The sequence below is a fragment of the Agelaius phoeniceus genome, chromosome 13, assembly GCF_051311805.1.
Source record: "Agelaius phoeniceus isolate bAgePho1 chromosome 13, bAgePho1.hap1, whole genome shotgun sequence".
NCBI lineage: Eukaryota > Metazoa > Chordata > Aves > Passeriformes > Icteridae > Agelaius > Agelaius phoeniceus.
In genome coordinates this window covers 19,393,182-19,413,905 of record NC_135277.1, presented here as the reverse complement: position 1 = coordinate 19,413,905, position 20,724 = coordinate 19,393,182, and the positions used below count along the sequence as shown (strand labels likewise).

At 41.4% G+C, this 20,724-nt stretch overlaps 1 protein-coding gene and 1 long non-coding RNA gene across 6 annotated transcripts in view; one reads left to right on the top strand and one right to left on the bottom strand.

The window, feature by feature from the left end:
- The window catches only part of VPS13C (vacuolar protein sorting 13 homolog C), a 78,923-nt gene extending 74,911 nt beyond the window's left edge, over window positions 1-4,012 (bottom strand). For 3 of the 5 annotated variants that reach the window (XR_013184185.1, XR_013184184.1, XM_077185684.1), the window contains exons 1-4: window positions 3,715-4,012; window positions 2,132-2,175; window positions 1,104-1,146; window positions 298-393 (exon numbers count right to left, since the gene is read on the bottom strand). Coding sequence is in view for 3 of the 5 variants with exons in the window: in XM_077185684.1 (XP_077041799.1) it covers window positions 298-393; window positions 1,104-1,146; window positions 2,132-2,175; window positions 3,715-3,814 (283 nt within the window). In the remaining 2 variants the exon portion in view is untranslated. The remainder of the gene's footprint in view (window positions 1-297; window positions 394-1,103; window positions 1,147-2,131; window positions 2,176-3,714) is intronic. The other 2 variants (XM_054641913.2, XM_054641914.2) reach the window with 1 other exon arrangement.
- Window positions 4,013-5,243: 1,231 nt separating this feature from the next.
- LOC143695182 (uncharacterized) lies at window positions 5,244-18,507 on the top strand. The gene is made up of 4 exons (XR_013184186.1): window positions 5,244-5,388; window positions 9,676-9,769; window positions 10,361-10,406; window positions 18,110-18,507. It is a non-coding gene; the product is annotated as an uncharacterized LOC143695182 (long non-coding RNA).
- Window positions 18,508-20,724: the final 2,217 nt, after the last annotated feature.

Here is a 20,724-nt window from a genome sequence, read left to right as displayed (position 1 = left end):
AAAGATCTAAACCATGCCACAAAGCTGGATTCAGGATAAGCACATTTTAGAGGAAACTTGGCTGTTGAATTGAACTTGGAATGGATACAAGCAAGGATCTCCATAAAAGCAACAGGTGCTGTTTTCTCCCACCCTTCTTCTACTAACTTGCCAGCATGTGTGAAGAAACTTCCCTGAGGGAGCAGAATGTAAAAATGGTGGCTCACATGAACGACTTGCTATTCTAGACTCATTTACATGGTACCCTTGGATATTTTTCTCTTCCATGATTTAACTGTTGCTGAGAAGTTGACATACTTGCTCCAGGAACTATCAGAAGATACAAGCCTTCTAGAGTTGCAACAACTGCCTCCCCATAGAGATTCTTCCAAGGAATCTTCAGAGTAAGTTTATCTAAACAAAGCAGATACAGTCACATCAAAACAAACATCTCACTCAGTGCTTGCTCCAAAGAACACCTCCAGCATTAAAGAGCACTAGTCCTCTATCTTGATGTCCTAAACCCCTTAGGTTAGGAGAAACCATATGGACATGAACATTTTATAAACCCTTGAAGTGATAAAATACATACACAGGAAACACAAGCCATGATTTTAAGCAAAAAGTTGCAGTCTGAGTCAGAATACTTCAAATCAAAACCTAAGATCATGACTGAAGTTCAACTCACTGGGATGAATATGACTTTCCCAGGAAGGAGAAGAAAAACTGCTACACATATATATATATATATCTCCTACAAATGTTCCATGTGAAAAAGCAATGCTGACTACCAGGGAAAGAAACTTACAAAAAACAAAAATCTAAGAGTTCCTGAACCTTTGGCATATTTGTCAGCTTCTCTGTCTACACTGAACAGCTCCCTTGAGCGTGCATGTCTCCAGGAAGAACCTCTCAGATGGGTTTTTCATATCGATCTGTAAAGTTACACAAACAGGGTTTGCCAGATAATATCAATGGCAGTCAAGTTGAATTTCTATGCCAGTTTCAACAGTGAGTAAAATTACACTTAAGAAATCTTGATAAAAGAAATTCAGGGGCAAGATGGACCTTACAGCCTATATTAAAATTTCCATTGCAATAGTTGTGTTGGAACTAAAACTTACCTATCTGACCAACTTTTATTCTAAAAGGTACATCCAGTTCACTCTGTAAATGACCAAAATAAAGTATTAAACAGAAGAAGTAGTAAAAATCAAATTTATTTAAATTACATTTGTAAAGTACTTTATTTACATACATAAATTAAAAGCTACTTCTTTTCTACTGGAAAATAGAAAAGGAAAAGAAGGAAAACAGGACAGCAGCAGATAGGCAAACTAGAGGAAAAAAGAAGAACTGGACCATATAATATTCCTTTGATCCTTTCTTTGTCCAGAAAGTGTAGGCTACTTCTCTAGAAGGGGTGTTCAATACTGACCCTCTTGTAATCACTTGTGCATGGAAATCTAACACATTGCAATTGTAAGGCTGTCAGAACCATCCCTTACTTTATGTTCTTGATTTGGTCTCAGCTCAGGTCAGTCACACACATGACTCTGCATTTTTCTACATCAGAACTGCTGGAATCTGAATCAATCCCCCTAAGAAGGAAAGGTGTGTACAAAGTAACACTTCTTTCCTTTCTTAGCTCCTAGACATGAAGATATTTGTAGCAATAGATCCAAAGTATAACAAAGCCATCAGGAATGGAAGAAATGGACAAGCAAAATATGAAACTTTCAAATAACAAAGAGAAGCCAGTGAACAGGTCATATAAAGACCCAATGTGTTTTCAATGCACAGAAGAGTTCTCTTTAGTGAAGTTGAAACACATTAAATTTTGGAGTAAGTGTCTCTCAGTAGTACAGATGTTCATTAGCCAAATTAAAGAACATGAAAATTAGCAAAGTCATTTGTTTTTCCAGACAAGAGTATGAGGACTTAATGCAAGTTACTTCTCGTTTTTCAACCACAGCTTTTCTCTGTTCCAGTAAAATGAGCAAAATTAGAAGGAGTTAACCAAGAACTTAATTCCTATACCAGTCAAAAAGAACTCAGTGTATCCTTCGGTGAGACTACAGTGAGCAAGATTTTATCCTAAGCCTCAGTCTTTAGACCCATAAAACCAATTTGAAGTTATTAAGATACTTACCAATGCATTCTCCTTTATTTGTAAATTGTCAAGAGCCACATTACCTGTTTAGAAGGGAGAAATACAGAAAAAATTACTTCAAGTATTACTTACAGTAGAAGAAGGAACACAACCACAATCCTACCAAGTACTTATGAATAAAACCTGAAAACCTTATTCCAGTTACAAAATAGCACAATAAATGTGCTAAACTGGAAATATGTAATTCTGTAACTACAAATATGTAATTTGTAAGAGCCACTAAACATGGGTTAGAGAAAACATTTCAGTTGGAAGAGATGATAAAAACATCACCAACTCAGACGTCAACATGTTTCTACTCTATTAAATACACCCACAAGATTAGGAAGTCTTTCTTATTACTCACTTAGTGTGAATGACAACTGCAGTTCTAGCAACGTAGGGTAGACTTGGACAATGGTATTTTGTTTTTCATGATTTCACATCAAAGAAAAATCATGAATCACAGAGCCACAAAAACACATGCCTGTTCTCACAAACATTAACTTTTCCTGATGCAGACAACGTAATAGGATTTCTAAATGAAACACTGTCACAGAATCATGCCCGAGGAAAGCCCATATAATATACCTCTTAGTGCTTTAATGTCAGATTCCTTAGAGCTATATTCCAGTTGAAGTATAGGTATTAACATTGCATAAATGCTAAAATACGTACAACCATGACGAGCAAAAATAAGGTGATGACCTACCTAGGGAAGGCACCTAAACCAGCCAGCTTCCCTAGGCAGCACTTCAGCTGCTTGTCTGCATGACTCCAGCGGAGCGAACGGAAATGTTTTGATACATCCACCGAGAACAGCTACTCCACGCACCTGCACTGTCCCGGCTGTTTAACACGCATTATTTACACCGATAACTGAAATAAATACACGGCTGCCTAAACACCGCTGTTGAACACGCATTATTTACACCGATAACTGAAATACACGGCTGCCCAAGCACCGCTGTTGAACACGCATTGTTTACACCGATAACTGAAATACACGGCTGCCCAAACACCGCTGTTGAACACGCATTATTTACACCGATAACTGAAATAAATACACGGCTCCCCGAGCACCCCATCAGCTGCACCGGCACCCCGCGCTCCCGCCAGCCGGGGCACTGCGCCATGAGCCCGCCCACAGACCCAACAGCACCATCGTGCTTCCACCCAGCACCCGAGAGAAGGAACAGGAGAGAAAACAGGGGGTTTATCGCTGCTTTCCTCCCTCGAAGCGCTCCGAGGCCAGCGCCGTGCGCCCCTGCCCCCGCCCCACAGACCCACGCGAGGGAGGGGGCGCCAGGGCCGACGGGCACACAAGGAGCGACGGTGCTCCAAGGGAGCGGGGACTGTGCGGCCGCACACCGACCGTCTGTCCGTCCGTCCGTCCGTCTCGGAGGGCCGCGGCCCCGGAAGTCGCCTCCTGCTCACAGGGGGCCGCCAACCCACCGCCCGCCCCTCAGAGGGGTCGGTTCTCCCACGGCCCGCGCACCCCTCACAGGGCAGCCGCGGCCAGCGAGACCCTATCCCCGGTGACTCCGGCGGCCCGGGAGCGGCAGAGGGAAGGGGCTCCTTACCCCCCCATATGCCCAGCTTGAGCTGAGACTTGTTCAGGTTCTCCACATAGTCGCCCAGGAAGCGGTTTAGCAGATCCGCCACCACTGATTCCAGCACCATGGCGTAGGCGGCCCCTCAGCCGCGGCCGCCGGCTGGGAGGGGAGCGGAGCGCAGGGGAGGGGGCGGCGAGCGCGGCGTGACCCAGCGCGGGCGCGCCCCCGGCAGTCAGCTGACGGGGCGGGGCGCAGCCCAGCGCCTGCCGGGGTGCGGAGGTGGGGGGCGTGGGGGCTCTCGGAGCGGCCGAGCGGAGGCAGTGCCGGGCACGGACAGACCCGGGCCGCTGTGGGGGATCCCGAACCTGCCGCCGGCGCTCGGAGCCGCGGGGCCGCACGAGCGCGCGGAGCGGGGCGGGGTCGAGGCGGCGGCACAGGGCGCCCCCTTGCGGCGCGGATCCGTGGCCGCAGCCGCGGCTCCCCCGGCGCTTCGTGGGGCGAGGAGACCGCGTGAGGGAGGAGCGGCTGGGGGCACCGTCCCGGCAGCGGCACCGCGCCCCGGCTTCTCACCCGCAGGCACCGTCCCGGCACCGGCACCGCGCCCCGGCTCCTCAGCAGCCCCGGAGAGCCGTGCGGGTTAGGTTGGCGGGGGTGCGGGGAGGGCGGCCGGCCCGGCGGCCCTCAGGTCCCCCTCAGGCGGGTCCCGCCGAGAGCCGCTCCGGCACCGCCCGTTCGCCTGTGTGGGCCCGCGGCGTTTGGGGCCCTGGCGGTGCTGGTGCCATCCCAGGGCGAGTTGTTCACGTCAGTTCAGCTGGCATTGACGGGACCGGGGTGTGCTCACAGTGCCTTAGAAAACTATTTCTGCTTTTAAAACTGCTAATTAAACTGTTTAAACGGTTAATCTCTATTTCTGCTTTAAAAATTGCTAATTAAACTGTTTAAACGGTTAATCTTGCAGTTCAGGAAGGTCACAGAGGAAGTAAAGACAAATGAGGAAAACATCTCAAAGCCCAGATGTTTTAGAGATAATAGCACTGCAGAGAATGTATGTAGGAATGCTGCTCCATGTGGTGAACCTGCAGGTAGCAGCATCAAGCCTGGAACAAATTTTCAAATCTCTGGGGTGCTAATCTCAAACTGGTTCTGTAAAGTCATTCTGAACTCATAGGAGCTCAATTATTCATGGAAGCACAGCACTCGGTAGCTCGAAACGGCACATTCAGTCTAAAAATGTATTCCAGAGAGTAGAAAACAATATTAGCAATAGGATTCACCCTCAAAAGTATGTGAAAATAGATCAACACCACATAAATATGACACGGTGAGACAAATATTGCTTTAAATAGCGTTCAAATGTATTGTGGAGCTTAGTGCAAGCAGAATTTACAAAACCACAAAGCTGAAGGAAAATATTTAAGTTTGACAAAGGAAAGGTCCATCAGCAATTGTTACCACTCAGGTTCTGTTACAGCCTGTGTTTCAGGCTTGCAAGCTCCCTCTTGCTGCAGTTAAGGTAAATCCAGAGAGCTTTTCTAGGAACACTTATATATATATACACACATATATTTATGCCTACCTTTATGTTCAATTTATTTGTTTAATTGTTTTGTACAGCCTTGGCTTTTCCCGTCATTGGGAAGAGACAATGGAAGAAAACATGTCAGGAAATTGTGGATAAACCTCCTGCTGCTGTTCTATTAGGTAATGAATTTTCATTTGTGATTTTTAAAAATGAAGTTTTGCAAGATTTTAATTTCTGTGTATACAAACCACAGCTGAATAACTAAAGCTTAAGCAAAAGTACTGGCTAATTTGGGGCAGCTGTACATCAATTTAAGAACAATTGTGCAAATCAATGGTAGTAAATTTTCTCTGTAACAAATATACAATATAGCCAGGGTGATAGATATATCCATCTTCTACTTCATTTTTCATAATGGTCATCATTTCTGCACAGAAAAAAAAAAACCAACAAAGAAAAGTTAATCACAATTATAAAGAGTGTTGAAAACCACAAAAAGTAGTTTTTATGTGGTTGAAAAAATATCCTGATTGATAAAGTGATATTCTAAAAATTATAAAATCATCTTGTTTGAGGAAATGGCCTCAAGTAGCCCCAGGAGAGGCTTAGGTTGGATCCTAGAGAAATTTCTTCAGGTTACCAAGCACTGGAATAGGCTGCTCAGGGAAGGGCTGGAGTGTCCATCCCTGGGGTGTTCAAAGACCTCTGGATGTCACTCTTAGGGACGTGGTTGAGTGGTGGCCTGGGCAGTGCAGGGCAAGAGGTTTGACTCCATCTTAAAGCTCCTTTCCAACCTAAATCATTCCATGCTTACCCAGAAAACAAAGGCATAAGATGTAGTGGATCAGAAATTGCTCCTGGAGGAGTGTGATTTAACCTGGCAAAGATCACCAGGCAGTCACATTGGTGTCAGATATTGTCGTGAACGGCGGGAGAAATGCGACACACCATATGCATGAATAGCAAATCTTGAAGTTTATTGAAAACTCACACATATTTATATTGGTGTTAATGAAGCTTATACATATTGCAAAAGTTGAGCTCATTATTGGTTAAAGCACACTTGGATCAACTACACCTACTTCTATTTTCTAACAATTATTTTGCTTCTATGTTTGCATTCTTCTAACTTCTCTACTTAAAATATCTACATTTTCTGGCAAGCGATTTTCTCCCCTGTCCTCCCGTTTCAGAGAAAGTCACTGTGACCTTTGTTAGTGATTAAACACTAGTTGCTTAGTTCTCAGCTTGTTTCTCTTATCTTTATCCATCAGTATCACATCGAAATGTCTTTTCTCAGCTAACTAATTATCCAAAAAGCTCTCTACAAGATATCCCATTTTAGTAAATACTACATAGATTTTTAAAAATAAAAGGAAAATTAAATGGAACTGAGAATGGAAAACCTGTGATCAGTTTTATTAGATATTTTATCAACCAGATGTGTGGTTTAAGTACTGCAATGTTACTTGGAAATAAAGACACATATTATTGCACCTCTATCACCAACAATCCTTTGTTCATCTGCCTGAGCCTCCCTGCAGATAGGACAGCACTCAGAGGTGACTGATGAATTAATGCTGCCCTGTCTAGAGGCAGGTGCCATTCCTGGTGTGCTCTCAGTGAGAAAGGCAAACAGTCCAGAGGGGCTGGGGAGAGAGGGAAACAACCCCCAAAGCCCTCAGCCCGAGGTGTGTGACATAAGGGTTCTGTAGCTAGGAGAACAGATCCAGGACAAACAGCAAGATTGGTATTTGCCCACCACTCATTGAATACACAGATAATGGTCATTCTTCCTGGGGAAAACCCCAGGCACTCTACTTGCCTTTTCCTAATGATAGGTTTGATAAATATGAATTGAATAATTAGCTTTACTCAGGTGAAGTCGTCAAAAACAAGTTTTAGTTGCTGTATAAAGGCTTCTTTTATATTATTGCAGCACTCTGTTAAATAAGAGGATCTGATGATTCCATCACTGCACTAATTTACTAAAAAATATATAAATACAAGATTGTGACACTTAACTTTGTAGGTGTGCTATTTTATGTGGCAAGGTTTGATCAAACTTCTTAGGGAAACCTTTACCAAAAATATGAAGCCTAAAAAAAGACACAAAATCTGCATTGAAAGTATCATTTAGAGCTTCAGTTTTCTGAATAACTGCAACAACCAGTATCTGTTTAGAGTTGCTTGCTACACAATCTTGCATACATAAATATATAATATAGCCACAGCAGTTCTGTTCTGAGGTGGGTACATAGGTTGAAAGCTCAATAGCCAAGCTTTCTTCTCCTGCTTTACTGCATTAATATTATAAAGCCTCAGCTCCTGCCCTCTGACTGTTGGCAGTGAACAGATGGCAAATTTTATCCACTGTACCTCTCCAAACACAATGTATGCCTATTAGCAGCTGGGAAATCAGCCAGGTAATGTTGCATGGACTCTCCTCACAAAGTCTGCAGAGATAAGAGGACTTTGTGGTGAGTTAGATCAGGTTGCCAAAGCCCAAAGTGTTCAGATAACTTTAAAAAATCTCCAAAAACCAATTATGCCCCAGCTTCTCTGAGCAGCCAGTCCCTTGAGGACTCTGATTATGAGGGATGTTTCATTCCTTCCAGCTACTGAGGATTTCCCTTGTCACAAGTTTGGATTGTCACAGTCTCTATATAAATAACTATATACTTAAAGCACATCTTTTTCGACCTAACAAATGAAAGAGATCAATATTCATGTTCTTGCCAATTTGTCTTTTCTAAAGAAAAGTTTAGTATGCTGTAAAATAGTAATATTTGATACTGGAGTTAGTCTTATTTATCTTTTTATTTTAAATTTTTATAATAACTTCATTTTGCACTGGTTTTAATCTTTTTTCTAAGTAATACACAGGAGATTTCATTAGTGCTGAATGCACTTGTAGACAATAAATGAAAACAAAAGGTGCTTAAACAGTTATGTCAAATACTAGAGTAAACAGCCAAATTACAAGGACTAGAGTAGCAAAATAGTGAAAACAACTGATACTACTTAGAACACTGCTAACAATTGAGATGTTTCTTAGGAATTTTTGCAACACTCATCTTAGTAGCAGTAAGTGAACCCAACAGATTAAGATATATTCAGATGTCTGATGCACTAAGAAGATGCCAACACACAGCAATCTGCTTTCCCCTTTCCCTTGTAACAGCTGGAGAGTCTCAGTTCTCAGTGGAAAAGAGCTGACATCTGCAAAAAGCTGTGAGACTGTTTCACTGGGTGTCCTTTCTCTCTGTGATCCAACAATAAAATATAAAAGACTTGCTGTGCACAAATATATAAGAATTAAATGATATGCAAATAGAAGCCTGTCTTATGAATAAAAATAACTTCAGTCATCTGCAGAAAGCCCAGTTCTGTTTCTCAGAATAATTTTAAACCAGACATGTTGTCTAAATCGGAACACAATGATTATATTTTTCCTCCTATAAAAATGCCACATCTGTTTCTAAATAAATAAATAAATAAATAATGTGTACCCATTATACTCCAAGACAAACCCTGCATAAAATTATCCTCACTGGCTTCTATAAATACGTTTTCAGAGAAATCTAGATTTAAAAAATTGGAATTCCCACTGACCTTAGTTAAAAGTCTAGACCCAAAGATCTTTACAGCTTTCATGTGATTAGAAAAAACAAGGCCAGCACAGTGTAAACACCACATGGTATGAAATAATGCTGTACCCAAGATGATGACAGCTCCATGGCCAGTCTGACTGTGACACGTGGTTTTCAATAGACTTTGAAGAATCATTTCCTTTATCTACTGCACCTTATCAGCATCTGAAAGATTCATTACAGAATCTGTATTTATCTTAGCAGTATTGATCACATGCATGTCATATCAGCTGAAGTTTGGAATCTAAATTTCATTGCTGTATTTTATCCTGAGCCAGGGAATCTTCAAAAAGCACCTAAGTTCTATCAGAAGAAGAATCTAACTTAATTTTTCACGAAGGCTTTTTCTGACAGAATTTTTGAGAGTCATAGCTTTTTGTTTCAGTGATGTGCTGTGAAGATGAAAATGCCACTAATTAGGTAGAAAATTGGTTGAAATAAAAATGAATATTTTAATGAATATTTTAATGAATATTTTAATGAATATGCTGCCTTTAAGTGGGGAACAAAGCAATAGGAGTCTAGTCTGGACAGAGCATATTTATTTTAAATTATAACTCTAAATTCATTCATGGACAAGGACTTGAATTTCTTCATTGTGGAAGCACACATAAACATCTATTAATCCAAAGCCAAGCCATTGCCCTTCCTAGAAATTTCATTTTTTTTGCACATTCACTTGGACATTGGAAGAGTCCTCCAGCAAAACCCACTAAGTCATAATGAGAGAATTACAGTCTTCTGAGCAGCTTTTTAATGCCAATATGTTCTTTTTCTTCTTTACCCTCCTGTACACTGGCTGGGTGCTTCCAGGGCTGCAGAATCTGCAATTCAAGCTGAACTTGTGGAGGCTGCTCCCAGTGGGTCACACGTTCTCCAGAGCCTGCAAGGCCACATTTAAGAGAGGGTGAGTATCTGGGTTTGGGGATCACCTTTCCACACACCTCAGCAAGATTGCAAAGACTGTCATTTCTCATTACAGAAAAACATGGTCTTTATATTGTCACTTCATTGTTGAAACTAACTTTCATATGGGAACTAACTTTAAAATGGCATTTTTAAAGCTTATCTAAATTCAGGTTTTATTGTATTTCAATTGAAGACAAGTACAATTACCATTCCAACTTTATTGTTTTATATGCATAATCTGGGTATTTATTAGACCAGGATTCTCATATAAGTAGACATGTAGCCAAATATAAGTAGCAAGTTATCAGTTATTCCAGAAGTGAGGCACTTGAAGGTCACAACATACAACATATTTAAATACTGTACTTGAATTCAAACACATAGTATCTGCCCTTAAATTCTTCAGTTCTTCTCAACAGATAAGAGATACTAAGCAGCTCAAGCCTGATTTTAAGACCAAAAGTCTGCCTCAAATTTCACTCTTATATTTGGCCTTCCAATCTTCTCTGGGACTTCAGTATTTTCTGGCTTTTTGTAACTTTTAGATACTTAAAGCTGTAGCCAAGAGTTGCAACTTTTTTCCCCACAGGCAATGTGACAGTGCAACACTGCCACCACCCAAAGAGGAGATTCATGTAAGTATTGATACTGCTCTGGTGAAATGCTGACTTTACTTCCATTGGAAACTTTACCAGTGACAGTTCAGAACGTGGTTGTAGATGTCAAGTTTGACACTCAGATTGTGCTGAACCCATGTTTTTCAAGGCTGCAATACAACAGTGCCAAATCAGAAAGTGGCACTGGAGTGTCATGTCGCCTCAGCAGAAAGGCTCCTTGTTTGGTACAGCTCTCCTACAAACTAGTGCCACTTCCTTTTCCTTGTCCTTCACTTCATATTGTATGAATAAAATGCTTTCCATAAAAACAGAGAGAAAGAAATGCCAAAGAATTGAGTTCTTTGGCAACATCCTGCTGAGGTTGATTTTTTTGACAGTTCTAGCTGTATCCCAGTGTTTGTGACCTCTTAGGTACAAAGGGGATTGTCCCCACAGTCTCCTGTATGCTGCTTAGGAAGCAATAAAGGCAACCTAGAGTATACATTAACTATTTGTAGAAAAGACTGGAAAACACAAACCCTTAATTTTCAGAATATTACACAGCCCTAAATGCCAGCATTCAATATGAAGCTCTTTATAGATTACCCTGATTTCTGAAGCTTGCCTTTCTCATGAAACATTAACCCTCTGCACATTCAGCATACGTGACTGGGAAAGGCTGAAGCCTATGGATACAGTTGGTATTTGAAGTTACTGTACATATTGTAAGCAGTCACTTATCAGGAGGAAGCTATTTAATAATACCTAATAAAATAATAGCTTAACAAATACCTTTTACACGTGATTGGGGTTTTTAGGTGGAAGGTTGTACTTGGCAGATGAGAAAGAAATCAGGAGCCTCTGCTTACTGTGTTTCTACATCTTTATTGTTGACAGCAGGAACCACATGTACTTTTTCCTGGTGTTACTATAACAAAGAAGTACTGTGTTATAAAAACATGTACCTGAATGAGGCACTCACGTGCTGTGCTGCAGTGGTCTGTGCAAATCAGATTATTGGAATGACAAATCTCTTGGTTTATGCATTAAAGAATGCAAAGCAGTAACCCTGAACTACAGACACACATCAAGTTGCCTTACACATTATACCAAATCCTAGTCACATAAAGGGGTTAGCTGCATGGGCACAGGGATCTGTCTGAATTCCACTGCTAGATCAGACAGCACTCATATTCAAACCTTCCTTTATTTTTAATCTCAGTTTAACAATCCTTTAAATACCAAACGAAATCTTTTTGATCCAGCTGGCATCCTACTTCTGAAACTTGTCACCAGCATGAAAGGGGCCCACCCCCAGTCTCTATCAGAGTTTGCAATGATCCTTCCACTGCTCCAAACTCCATAGGACCACTCTGTGTGTACTTCTGCCATTAAAATGGTCAAATCTGAAGATGACACTACTGCTCTTGAGACCAAGAAAAATATTTGGAGTCAGTGGAATAATAATGATTTCCATGACACAACAGTTTGGACAATAATCACATCAAATTTCATTGCTTTTGAGAACACACAATTTTGAGAAAAGCCGCTTTAAATTATAACAGTCTCCAAGGCTGAGATATCAAGAAGTAAATAAAAATGTTCTTTGACACATAAGCATTCCAGGTAAAGTCACTGAAGTGTCCTGTCACCCCCACCCTTGAACTCTAGCTGGCATTTGTCAACAGAGGGGTCATCTGAGAGAAGCACCATTGCCTGATTTCCCATTTCATTTTAACAAGGTGATCTGCAGGAACAGATGTATTTCTTGCCTAATGCCCTCAGTCAGCTGCTTTTACCTCTGAGGTAAAAGTTGTGCAGGAAGGAAAACACTGAGCAGATGGGTGTGTTTACAAGGGAGTTAACTGTGTGCAGAAGCACCACTGTTTCTGGGAATCAGTGCAGACAGAAAAGGATAAAAGCATCTCATAATTAATTAAGGCATCAGTCAGTTCAATCATATGGGAGTTTTTCAGGCTGTGATTGGAAAAAAGGTTTTTTCCAATTTTTCCACAGTTAATGCTAATAAGCTGTATAGAAATATATTTTTTCACTTAAAAATATTTTGTATAACACTAGCTTTTACTGACTATGTAAGAAGCACTAATAATATGTAACCATAGAATTTAGACTGGGATTTGAATAGTTCAAACTCCAAAATACAACCCATTTATGTACTGTAAAGAGAAGACATGGCAACCTAGGTACATTTACAGCAGTTTAATTTGTACTTTTTTTATGAAAGAAAATGTGTTCAGATCACACAGAAACTCCAAAAGTTCAGTGGACACAGAAGAATAATCTTGACAAACACAATTGGCACATAAATTATTAAAAAAAAAAAAATTTTCCAGTTACCTACCCTAAAATAGATCGTTGGATTCTTTCTGAGATTTTAATTTGTAGCATAGAGGGATGAGCACCAGCTCTGAAGAGGACATAAGTTGAAAGATTTCCTTGGAGAGGACTGGGTTCCACAGATTGTGTCCAAAGTGCACAATTAACCTGACTGTCAGCTAGTGCAGAAAAACTGGTTAGTAGAGACAGTCCATAATTAGCTGAAAAGCAAAGCTCAGCTCATACTCCTGTTGATTAAATTGAGATCAAAACAGAGTGATCTGCAAGTTGGCCATATTGATCTAGCATTGTTAGTCCTGAGGCTGGCCCAGAGATGAACCTTTATGCAAAACCATTGGCAAGCTTTGTGCTCATGTAGGTAAAGGCACCAAATAATGAAAGGTGAACAACAGCTCTGCAAGGCAATGAGATTTTCAGGAGGAGGGGTTGGAGCAGAAAATGGCAAAGGGCCTGCTTAGATCTCTGTAGTTCCTTTACCCTGGCTAAGAGGCTTTCTCCTCTCTTGCAGTCAATCCCTTCATGCAGCAAACCCTGGCCCTGGCAACCCCTGGTTGCTCAAGTCCTCTGTTCCAGACAGGCCTTTACCAAAGGGAAACAGCTCCTGTTTCAAACAGGAGTAAAATAACAAATTAACAGGAACAGGAGTAAAATTAACAAATAGCCATCCTGCTCTTTGGTAGGCACATGCTTTGATTGCATACTGTACCAGATTTATGACTTCATAAAGTTGTGAGCACACGATCTAATCTGAACTGTCATTTTGGTTGGATTATAATATTGCTCATTCTAGTTTATAGTAGCTGAGCCTATGTGATGTGCTTCTGTGATGCTAATATTTACCCTTATCATTTAAATAATAAAATAGGAAAAAGCACACAGAACTGGATTATGTCTTCATATTTAACAGCCTTTTGCAAGTTTCTCATGAAATACAAGTTAGGACTTCTAAAAACAAAGGCCTTCATTAGAGTTGGCCACCCCTTGTGAAGAAAGATGAATTAAAATGTATCCACTAGCATGAGCAGAGGACAGGTGAACACATTGTACAGGAGAATAATAGAAGAGCTTGACTAGCAACCTGAACAATGACAGGGATACAGCTCAGTTCTTATGGCTTCCTTTTTGGTGGAAGTTAATTCTAAAACCAGAGTTTGTGCTCTTCTCAATTTTTATGATTTAGATCTGATTATTTTTTAATGTTTCTTTACTTTAACAAGGCTCCCACTCCTGTTTAGCTACACCAGTTTCTTTGTGTTGTAGTCTTTTTGAAAACACATTGGATAGAGGTGCATACATCCAAGTCTTTGATAAGAGTTCTTTAAATCCTCTCTGCACAGCTTACATTAAATCTCCTTTCAGAAGCCTCTTCATTTGTCTTCTTTTATGTATTACTGTAGTAAATCATGGTTTTCCTCCTCCAGGGTTGGTATTTGAGTACATTATGGTCTCTACTGCAAATCACAACTATTCATCCACTATTATGTATCTTGCATACTGGTTCAGGAGTATGTCAGGACTGATTTCTCATGCTGTGGGTCTCTGGCTACTTGATGAACCAAGCAATTACCCTGCCTTGTGTCCCAGCACAGCATTACTCAATATGTCCAGGCAGCTTGAGTTTCCCAGTCTCACATCTGTTATAATTTCATGGTCACCATTTGGATTTTATGAGATGATTTTACTTCAACTGCTCTCACTTCAAGCACAGCATTTCAATTCATAGAATTTCAGTGCAATTCATAGAATTTCAGTGTTGTCATATACTTAGCAAAGAAAATAGAATTTAAAAAATAAATTACATGCAGAAAAAAAAAAAAGAAAAAAAATTAACCACAAGAGTTATCAATTTTTATAACCTAAGAGTAGAGTTTGAAATATTTGGCATAGACTTCTTGCATGCTCACCCATCCTTAGCATGTTTGCAATATCCTCTGGTTGCCTTTTCTTCACTGTGAGCTCAATTTGTCCCTGAACTGCAGAGCTTAGCCATGAAAATTTTCTGTTCTCTCCTCCATCAGGAATGCTGGATGAGCACTTTCCTGGAAGATGCTTATGAATAACTCTGTTTCTAAAGCAAGCAGGAACTGTCTGGTGCTAGGGTGCTTCCTTTAGGTCCTGCTAAATAGGGTTGTGTCAGTATTATACAATTGAGAGAATGAATTCTTTTCTTCACTAATAATGCTCGAAAATAGTTTCCATGCAGTTTTACCTAATCCAAGCTCTGGGCTCTTAGCTCTGTGCCAGCACAGAGTAAGGGGGAGGGTGTGTGCCAGATTTCCCAGATTTCCCAGACCAAGCAGCCTTCTCAGCACACAGCCACAGACAGCAGAGTTCAGGGCACCTCCTCTGTTACCCTCCTCCTCTTTTCTCAGCCCTCTGTAACCTGAGGCTCTGTTTTGAATTGCAGCAGCATAATCCCCACTCAGACTTCCGAGAAAACCACCAAATTGTGAGCAAGAGCTGTGTGTCAGCTGGGGCTGGACAGAATGAGAAAGAGAACCTTACAGACAGAGGCAAGATTGTTGAGATGGAGAATGTCACTTCCTGGAAAGGCATAAAGATCTAAATCAAAACAGGGATTCAAGGATGGGAACTCTGCAGCTCTGAGGGTGAGCTGGTACCAGGGAACAAGAGAACACTGTTTTCCCCTGTCAGGTCCCTGCCAGCTCTCCTTAGCCTGGGAACTTGTCAGTCTCAACTATGTGCATAAGGCAACAAATAATTGCTTTGTAGCTTAAAGGTGTGTGTATCCTTCTTGCACCACCTCTTTCTACACACTCAGTTGCCAAAGGCAAATGACAGAGAAGAATGAGGCCACCTCCACTATGCCACAGCTGCCAGCATGGCCAGGATGCCTCACAAGATCTCTCCCTGAATGAGAGGGAGACATCCCCTCATACTCTGCCTACAAGCAAGGGGAAAACCTGTTGGTGCTGTGATACATGCAGACAAACTGCCACTAGATGGAAAAAGCAAAATCTGTTCACTTGCAGCAAATGCTGAGGGTGGGGGGGAACCAAACCACAAAATTAATAGAAACCACTAAATAAACATCTGATCATCATTCTCACCTACTTCTATCTGAGTATCAAGCTTTATGCCTACCTGTTTATCAGGGCTACTGCCAAAATGACCTCAATTTCCACATAGTGGGCACAGAACATGGAAGCACAGAGCAGGAACCCCACTGATGCTCAGCAGACACAAGGTTACAATGAGAGCTGCTGTTTTCAAGTGTGATACAACTTTTCAAAGAGGACCCCAGTAATTTTCCTGCTTTCCTTGTAAAGATCCTTATTTACCCATGTGACTGTGGAACTTTGTTGCATTTATCCACAAGGCGAAAGGAAGTAGAGATTAGTTTTTAATGTCAGACAGAATCTGAGTGTCTGCCTAAACCAACACAAACTGACTGCTCTGTAATCTCTCAGTAAATTAGTTTTTCTGGGACTGGAGGAAATGCCAATAAGCTTAAAAACAGGAAGCTGAAAATAATGCAGCAGCAAAATGATATCATTTGTTTAACAGAGTAGGGAGGAAAATTCAAGAAATGTGGTGGCCATAAGGTGGCCACTTTTCCTTCAATTTGTTCCATAATTTGGATTTGAGCAATTCTTCAATGAATGCATGTAACCTGCAGGTGTTCATTGCCAACCAACAGCATTCATCAGATTTCCTCTGGCTCAAAGTGACTACCTTGGCTGCCTTCCCCCATCATCCCCTGCCCTTTGACCAACAATTTCCCACTCCCAATATCCTTCAGAAACAACTTGGGAAGCTTCTGCTCCAGCAAAGATCTGGCTGATTCTATGATGGTAGCAATCATGTTAATGTTATACTTTTGAAATAGATTGTTTTAAAACACTTTTCAGAAAACACACATTAAAAAATAAATTAACCTGGGATATTTTATCCTCAAACCCTGGTTCTGCTACTTGAGAAACTGCTGCTATTGTTGATTTTCTTACCTTGACCAGTGCAGCTACAGTCCCTCCAAAATCTCCACTGCTTTACCTCTTCTGCTAGGTTGACTCTCTTCCCTCTTTTGTCTTCTCAGAGCCCCAGTTCTCTGAGCTGGTTTCCTGCTGAGTCCTTGGCCAGCTGGGCTGGTCCCCCCCAGCCACCACTGTCTTCCAGAGCCATGACCACTCCTGCAGAGGGCTGCCATGTCCTGCCAGCTCCCTGAGGTGACCCCTCCCTCCTCTTGGTCCTCACTCCTCCTTCTTATCATACATCCATTAGGTTCCATTAGCACAGGATCAATGTAAGCACAAAAAATACAAGCTCTGTGCTGGGCCCAGAGCAGCTTTGATGGGCAAAGTCTGACTCTGTTTGCATGCATGGGCAAAACAGCCTTAATTACTCTTTAGAGTTCATGTACACACAGCTTGATCAGAAACAAGAAAAATTAATCATTTTCTCACTAAAATACAGTCTGAGGTTAACATCCAGGTTAGAAAACAAGAGACCAAAAACTTGGGATTTGACAAAGTTAGCAATGACTGAAATCCAGCTCCAATGACAAGACATATCAAGCAACCTAAATAACCAGCTTTATGAGCTACAATTGTAATCAGCTTCCTAATGTTTCTGGTACCTCTTCATTACCTGTACTTCTCTGGAGCCATTTTTCAAGAAAAGTTATAAAAATAATCTGTTTTCACAGGTTATTTTTACACAGCTGTTTAGAGCATGATAGGTTCACCTGGCAAAAGGATGTTAAGTCAGCTTCACAAATATTTAATCAAGCTCCAGCACAACTTTGCTCCTTTCTATAAAGGCAAATATCTGTGCCTCATGGTTGCTGTAGTTACATCTTACTGGAGAAGCATCCAGGCTGTTCTCCCTTTGGGTTCAACACTTCCTTCCTAGAACTGTGATCAGCTAAAATGCTAACTGCAGCTTTCTAAAGAGAAAATCTACTCTTGCCAGGATATTTCACTGTCTTGGTGAGAGGTATATAGGTTTTCAGGAGTTTAAGGTGAAGTGTTGTTTGGTGAAGTTCGATTTTTTTTATTATCTGAGAGTGCTGAAATAATAACTCTCTAAAGTTCATTCCTATTATAATATATTTACAGAAATGAAAGGTCAGAACTTATGTCATGAGATATATAGCTGTTGCCCTTCTTCATGAGGTGTAGATTTTGTTAAAGCTAATAAAAAACAAATCAGAAGAGATTGAAGCATTGCATGTTGCTCCTCAGAAAGTCTTTCCCAGAAATACAGTGGGATTTTTAATTCCAGCAGTGAGTTCCACTCAAAGAATGGTGATTATTTGTGGTTTAGGTTGCATGTATCAATGTTCAGACTTAATTAGATTGTTGGCTATGGCTGCCTGGGTATTTGCATCAGTGTGACTGCAAATGAGCTCTCTGCTTCAACAGATGGTGGAGTTCCAGCATGGAGGCTGTTTCACTGCTACACTGAACATGTGCCAGACTTGGAAATAGAGGGGACCTTGTTCTGCTTCAACCTCAGCCTTGTCCAGCATCATGCAGTGACACTTGGAGGTCTTTCAAGAATGTGTGTCCCAGGCCCTGCTAGAGCAGATAGGAAAAATAGCTGAACAGAGTACAGCTCTGTGCTGTTTGAAAGCTGCTCCTATGCACATTTACAAAGCTGCTGCTGGATAATGAAAGGACATTTGAAAACATCTCTTTCTAAAGACATGTATGAAATATATGTTTTCCCACCACTAAGTGAAAATGAACAATAGTGTAGAAAAAGTAAAGATGGAATTTGCTTTAGGAGAGTACCAAGAAAGGAGGGAAAGGTAAGCAGTTTCTAATAGACCTGACATGCTTGTTAAACTATTCCTGTTAGGCTAATTCACTAAACCTTCACTAAACATTTTTCTGTGTCACTTCAGAAGTCACAGTCAACAGCTCCTAAATGGATCACTAGGGGCTGGATCCCCTCTGCTGAGTTGCAGCCATACAAACCCAGCTTCAGGGCCAATACATTACCTGCTGCAGGCAGGTGTTTGGCAATTACTGAGATAGGTAAGTAAATTACTGATGAGTTAATACAGGAAAAAGTGCTAAAAATAGCATAGGATCCCTCAGGCTGCAAAACACACCAGATGATAGAATAGACTTGTAAAACCACCGGTGACAAAAGACAGTGAGTAGGGAACAATTGTTCTGTGTTTCTTCCAATGAAAGACCTGCAGATTGTCAAATGAAGATAATAGCTAACTCAAAACAAGGGGAGACATTTTTTCACATAGTGCACAGCTCAAGTATGAAGCACTTTGCTGCAGGAATGAATGTTTACTTAAATTCCAAAGACTCTGCAAAAAATTCTTAGAGGAGAAACCTGTCTGGCATTTTTAAACACATCAAAATGAGCTGCATATCAGAAAGCCCCAGAGCAACCTCTGTAGTCTGGGTTGTGTCACCAGATCTGCTCTCATACTCCTCTGCCAGTCACTATTGCACTATCCTGCCTCAACACAGCACTGCACTTCAAGAGCTCTGGGTTCCACCAGGGATGTGGCCCTGCCAGTGATCTGAGAGCAGCATTTGTGGGCAGTCCACCACCATGGACTGGGCTCCTTGTGTGGGGAGTTCACTTGCCTGTGGCTTGAGCTCACCACATCTGTAGAGAGAGAGACAAGTTTCTTCCTACTGCTGTGTTTATTTCTAACAATTTGCTCAAACATGGACTTTCACCATTGAAATGCAACAGCATGAATATGTAAATAATAAATCCCTGTCCAAAAGTAATTTAGGAAGACGCCAGGTACCTTATCTGTGCTCTTCAGCTGCGTCGTGACTTATCACAGTTGACATTTCAGTAAGGCTGGAGGAGCAGATCCAAATTTGAACATTCGTAGGGAGAAGATGCAGTAGAACAGCTTTGATGTCAATAGAATGTCAGTCCCTGTCGACTTTGTTCAGATTGAACTTAATTGCAGGAACTGCATTAATAGTCAACACAAGCCATCTGTTTAAACGTGTGTTTGGAAAAGAACTGCCATGTAACAATAAACATGCTCAACTGTTATGACTCACATATCTGTTCATGTGAAATGAGGATTCGGCAACTTCCCTGACAAAAACCTTCAATTACAGGTTTAAAGTATTTTTATATCAAGTTATTTGTTTTCATGGCAGGTCCAGTGATCTGACTGTTCTGAGGCAGTCTGGGAGGTATGGTCACTGCTGAGCTGATGGACCAAACTGTTTGGCCAAGCTTGCCTCAAGAACCTGTTTGGTAAGTCAAAGCTGCACCAAGAAACATCAGCAGCTCATGGCTAACAGGCACAGAGTTACAGTTGCAAAGTGTTCTTCAAAACATTTGTCCAGGTGCACTTGGAGGCTGGGTACTGTGTCCCAGGCGTGAAGCAACTGATAATTCCAAAGCAAACCAAGTAAGCCTGGTGGCCCTGGCAGACTGGCTGAGTGCCATCTGTACCCACTGTGGGCTCATGAAAGGGATAAGAATTCACCTTGATTAAACATTATACTGAGCCCTGATCGTGCATGGGGGGAAATCTGCCCTCTCCTCTGCAGGCCAAAGCTGCTTCAAGCAGCTGACACACCTGAGCAATTGTGTGGTTACCCCCTGACACTCCTCCAATGTGGGGTCACCTGAGCAATCCAAAATATACAACCTTCCATTTTATCTGTCAGACTGACTAGGAAGAACAGACTTTCAGCCCTTTGTTCTTTCTTAAAATAACAGCTAATATGCACTTACAGGAGTGAAACAACCTGCCATTAGCTGTTACTTGTGGTGTCATTTCCAAGTAAGCTTTGTTAAATTAATCATTGCAATGCACTGGTACCTGGACTTATTCAGCAGCAGCATAAATTGTGACTCTGCTTTCATACACACTGAGCAGGGACATAGAGTCTGGCTGTGTGCTTCCCTCTCACAGGTACAGAGTAGAATCCTGTTACATTATTGGCACACTTATGGGTACACTTATGGGTACCTGTACACAGAAACTCAGAAACTGGAAGGGGTGGAAAAACCCTATCTAGTCAAGTCA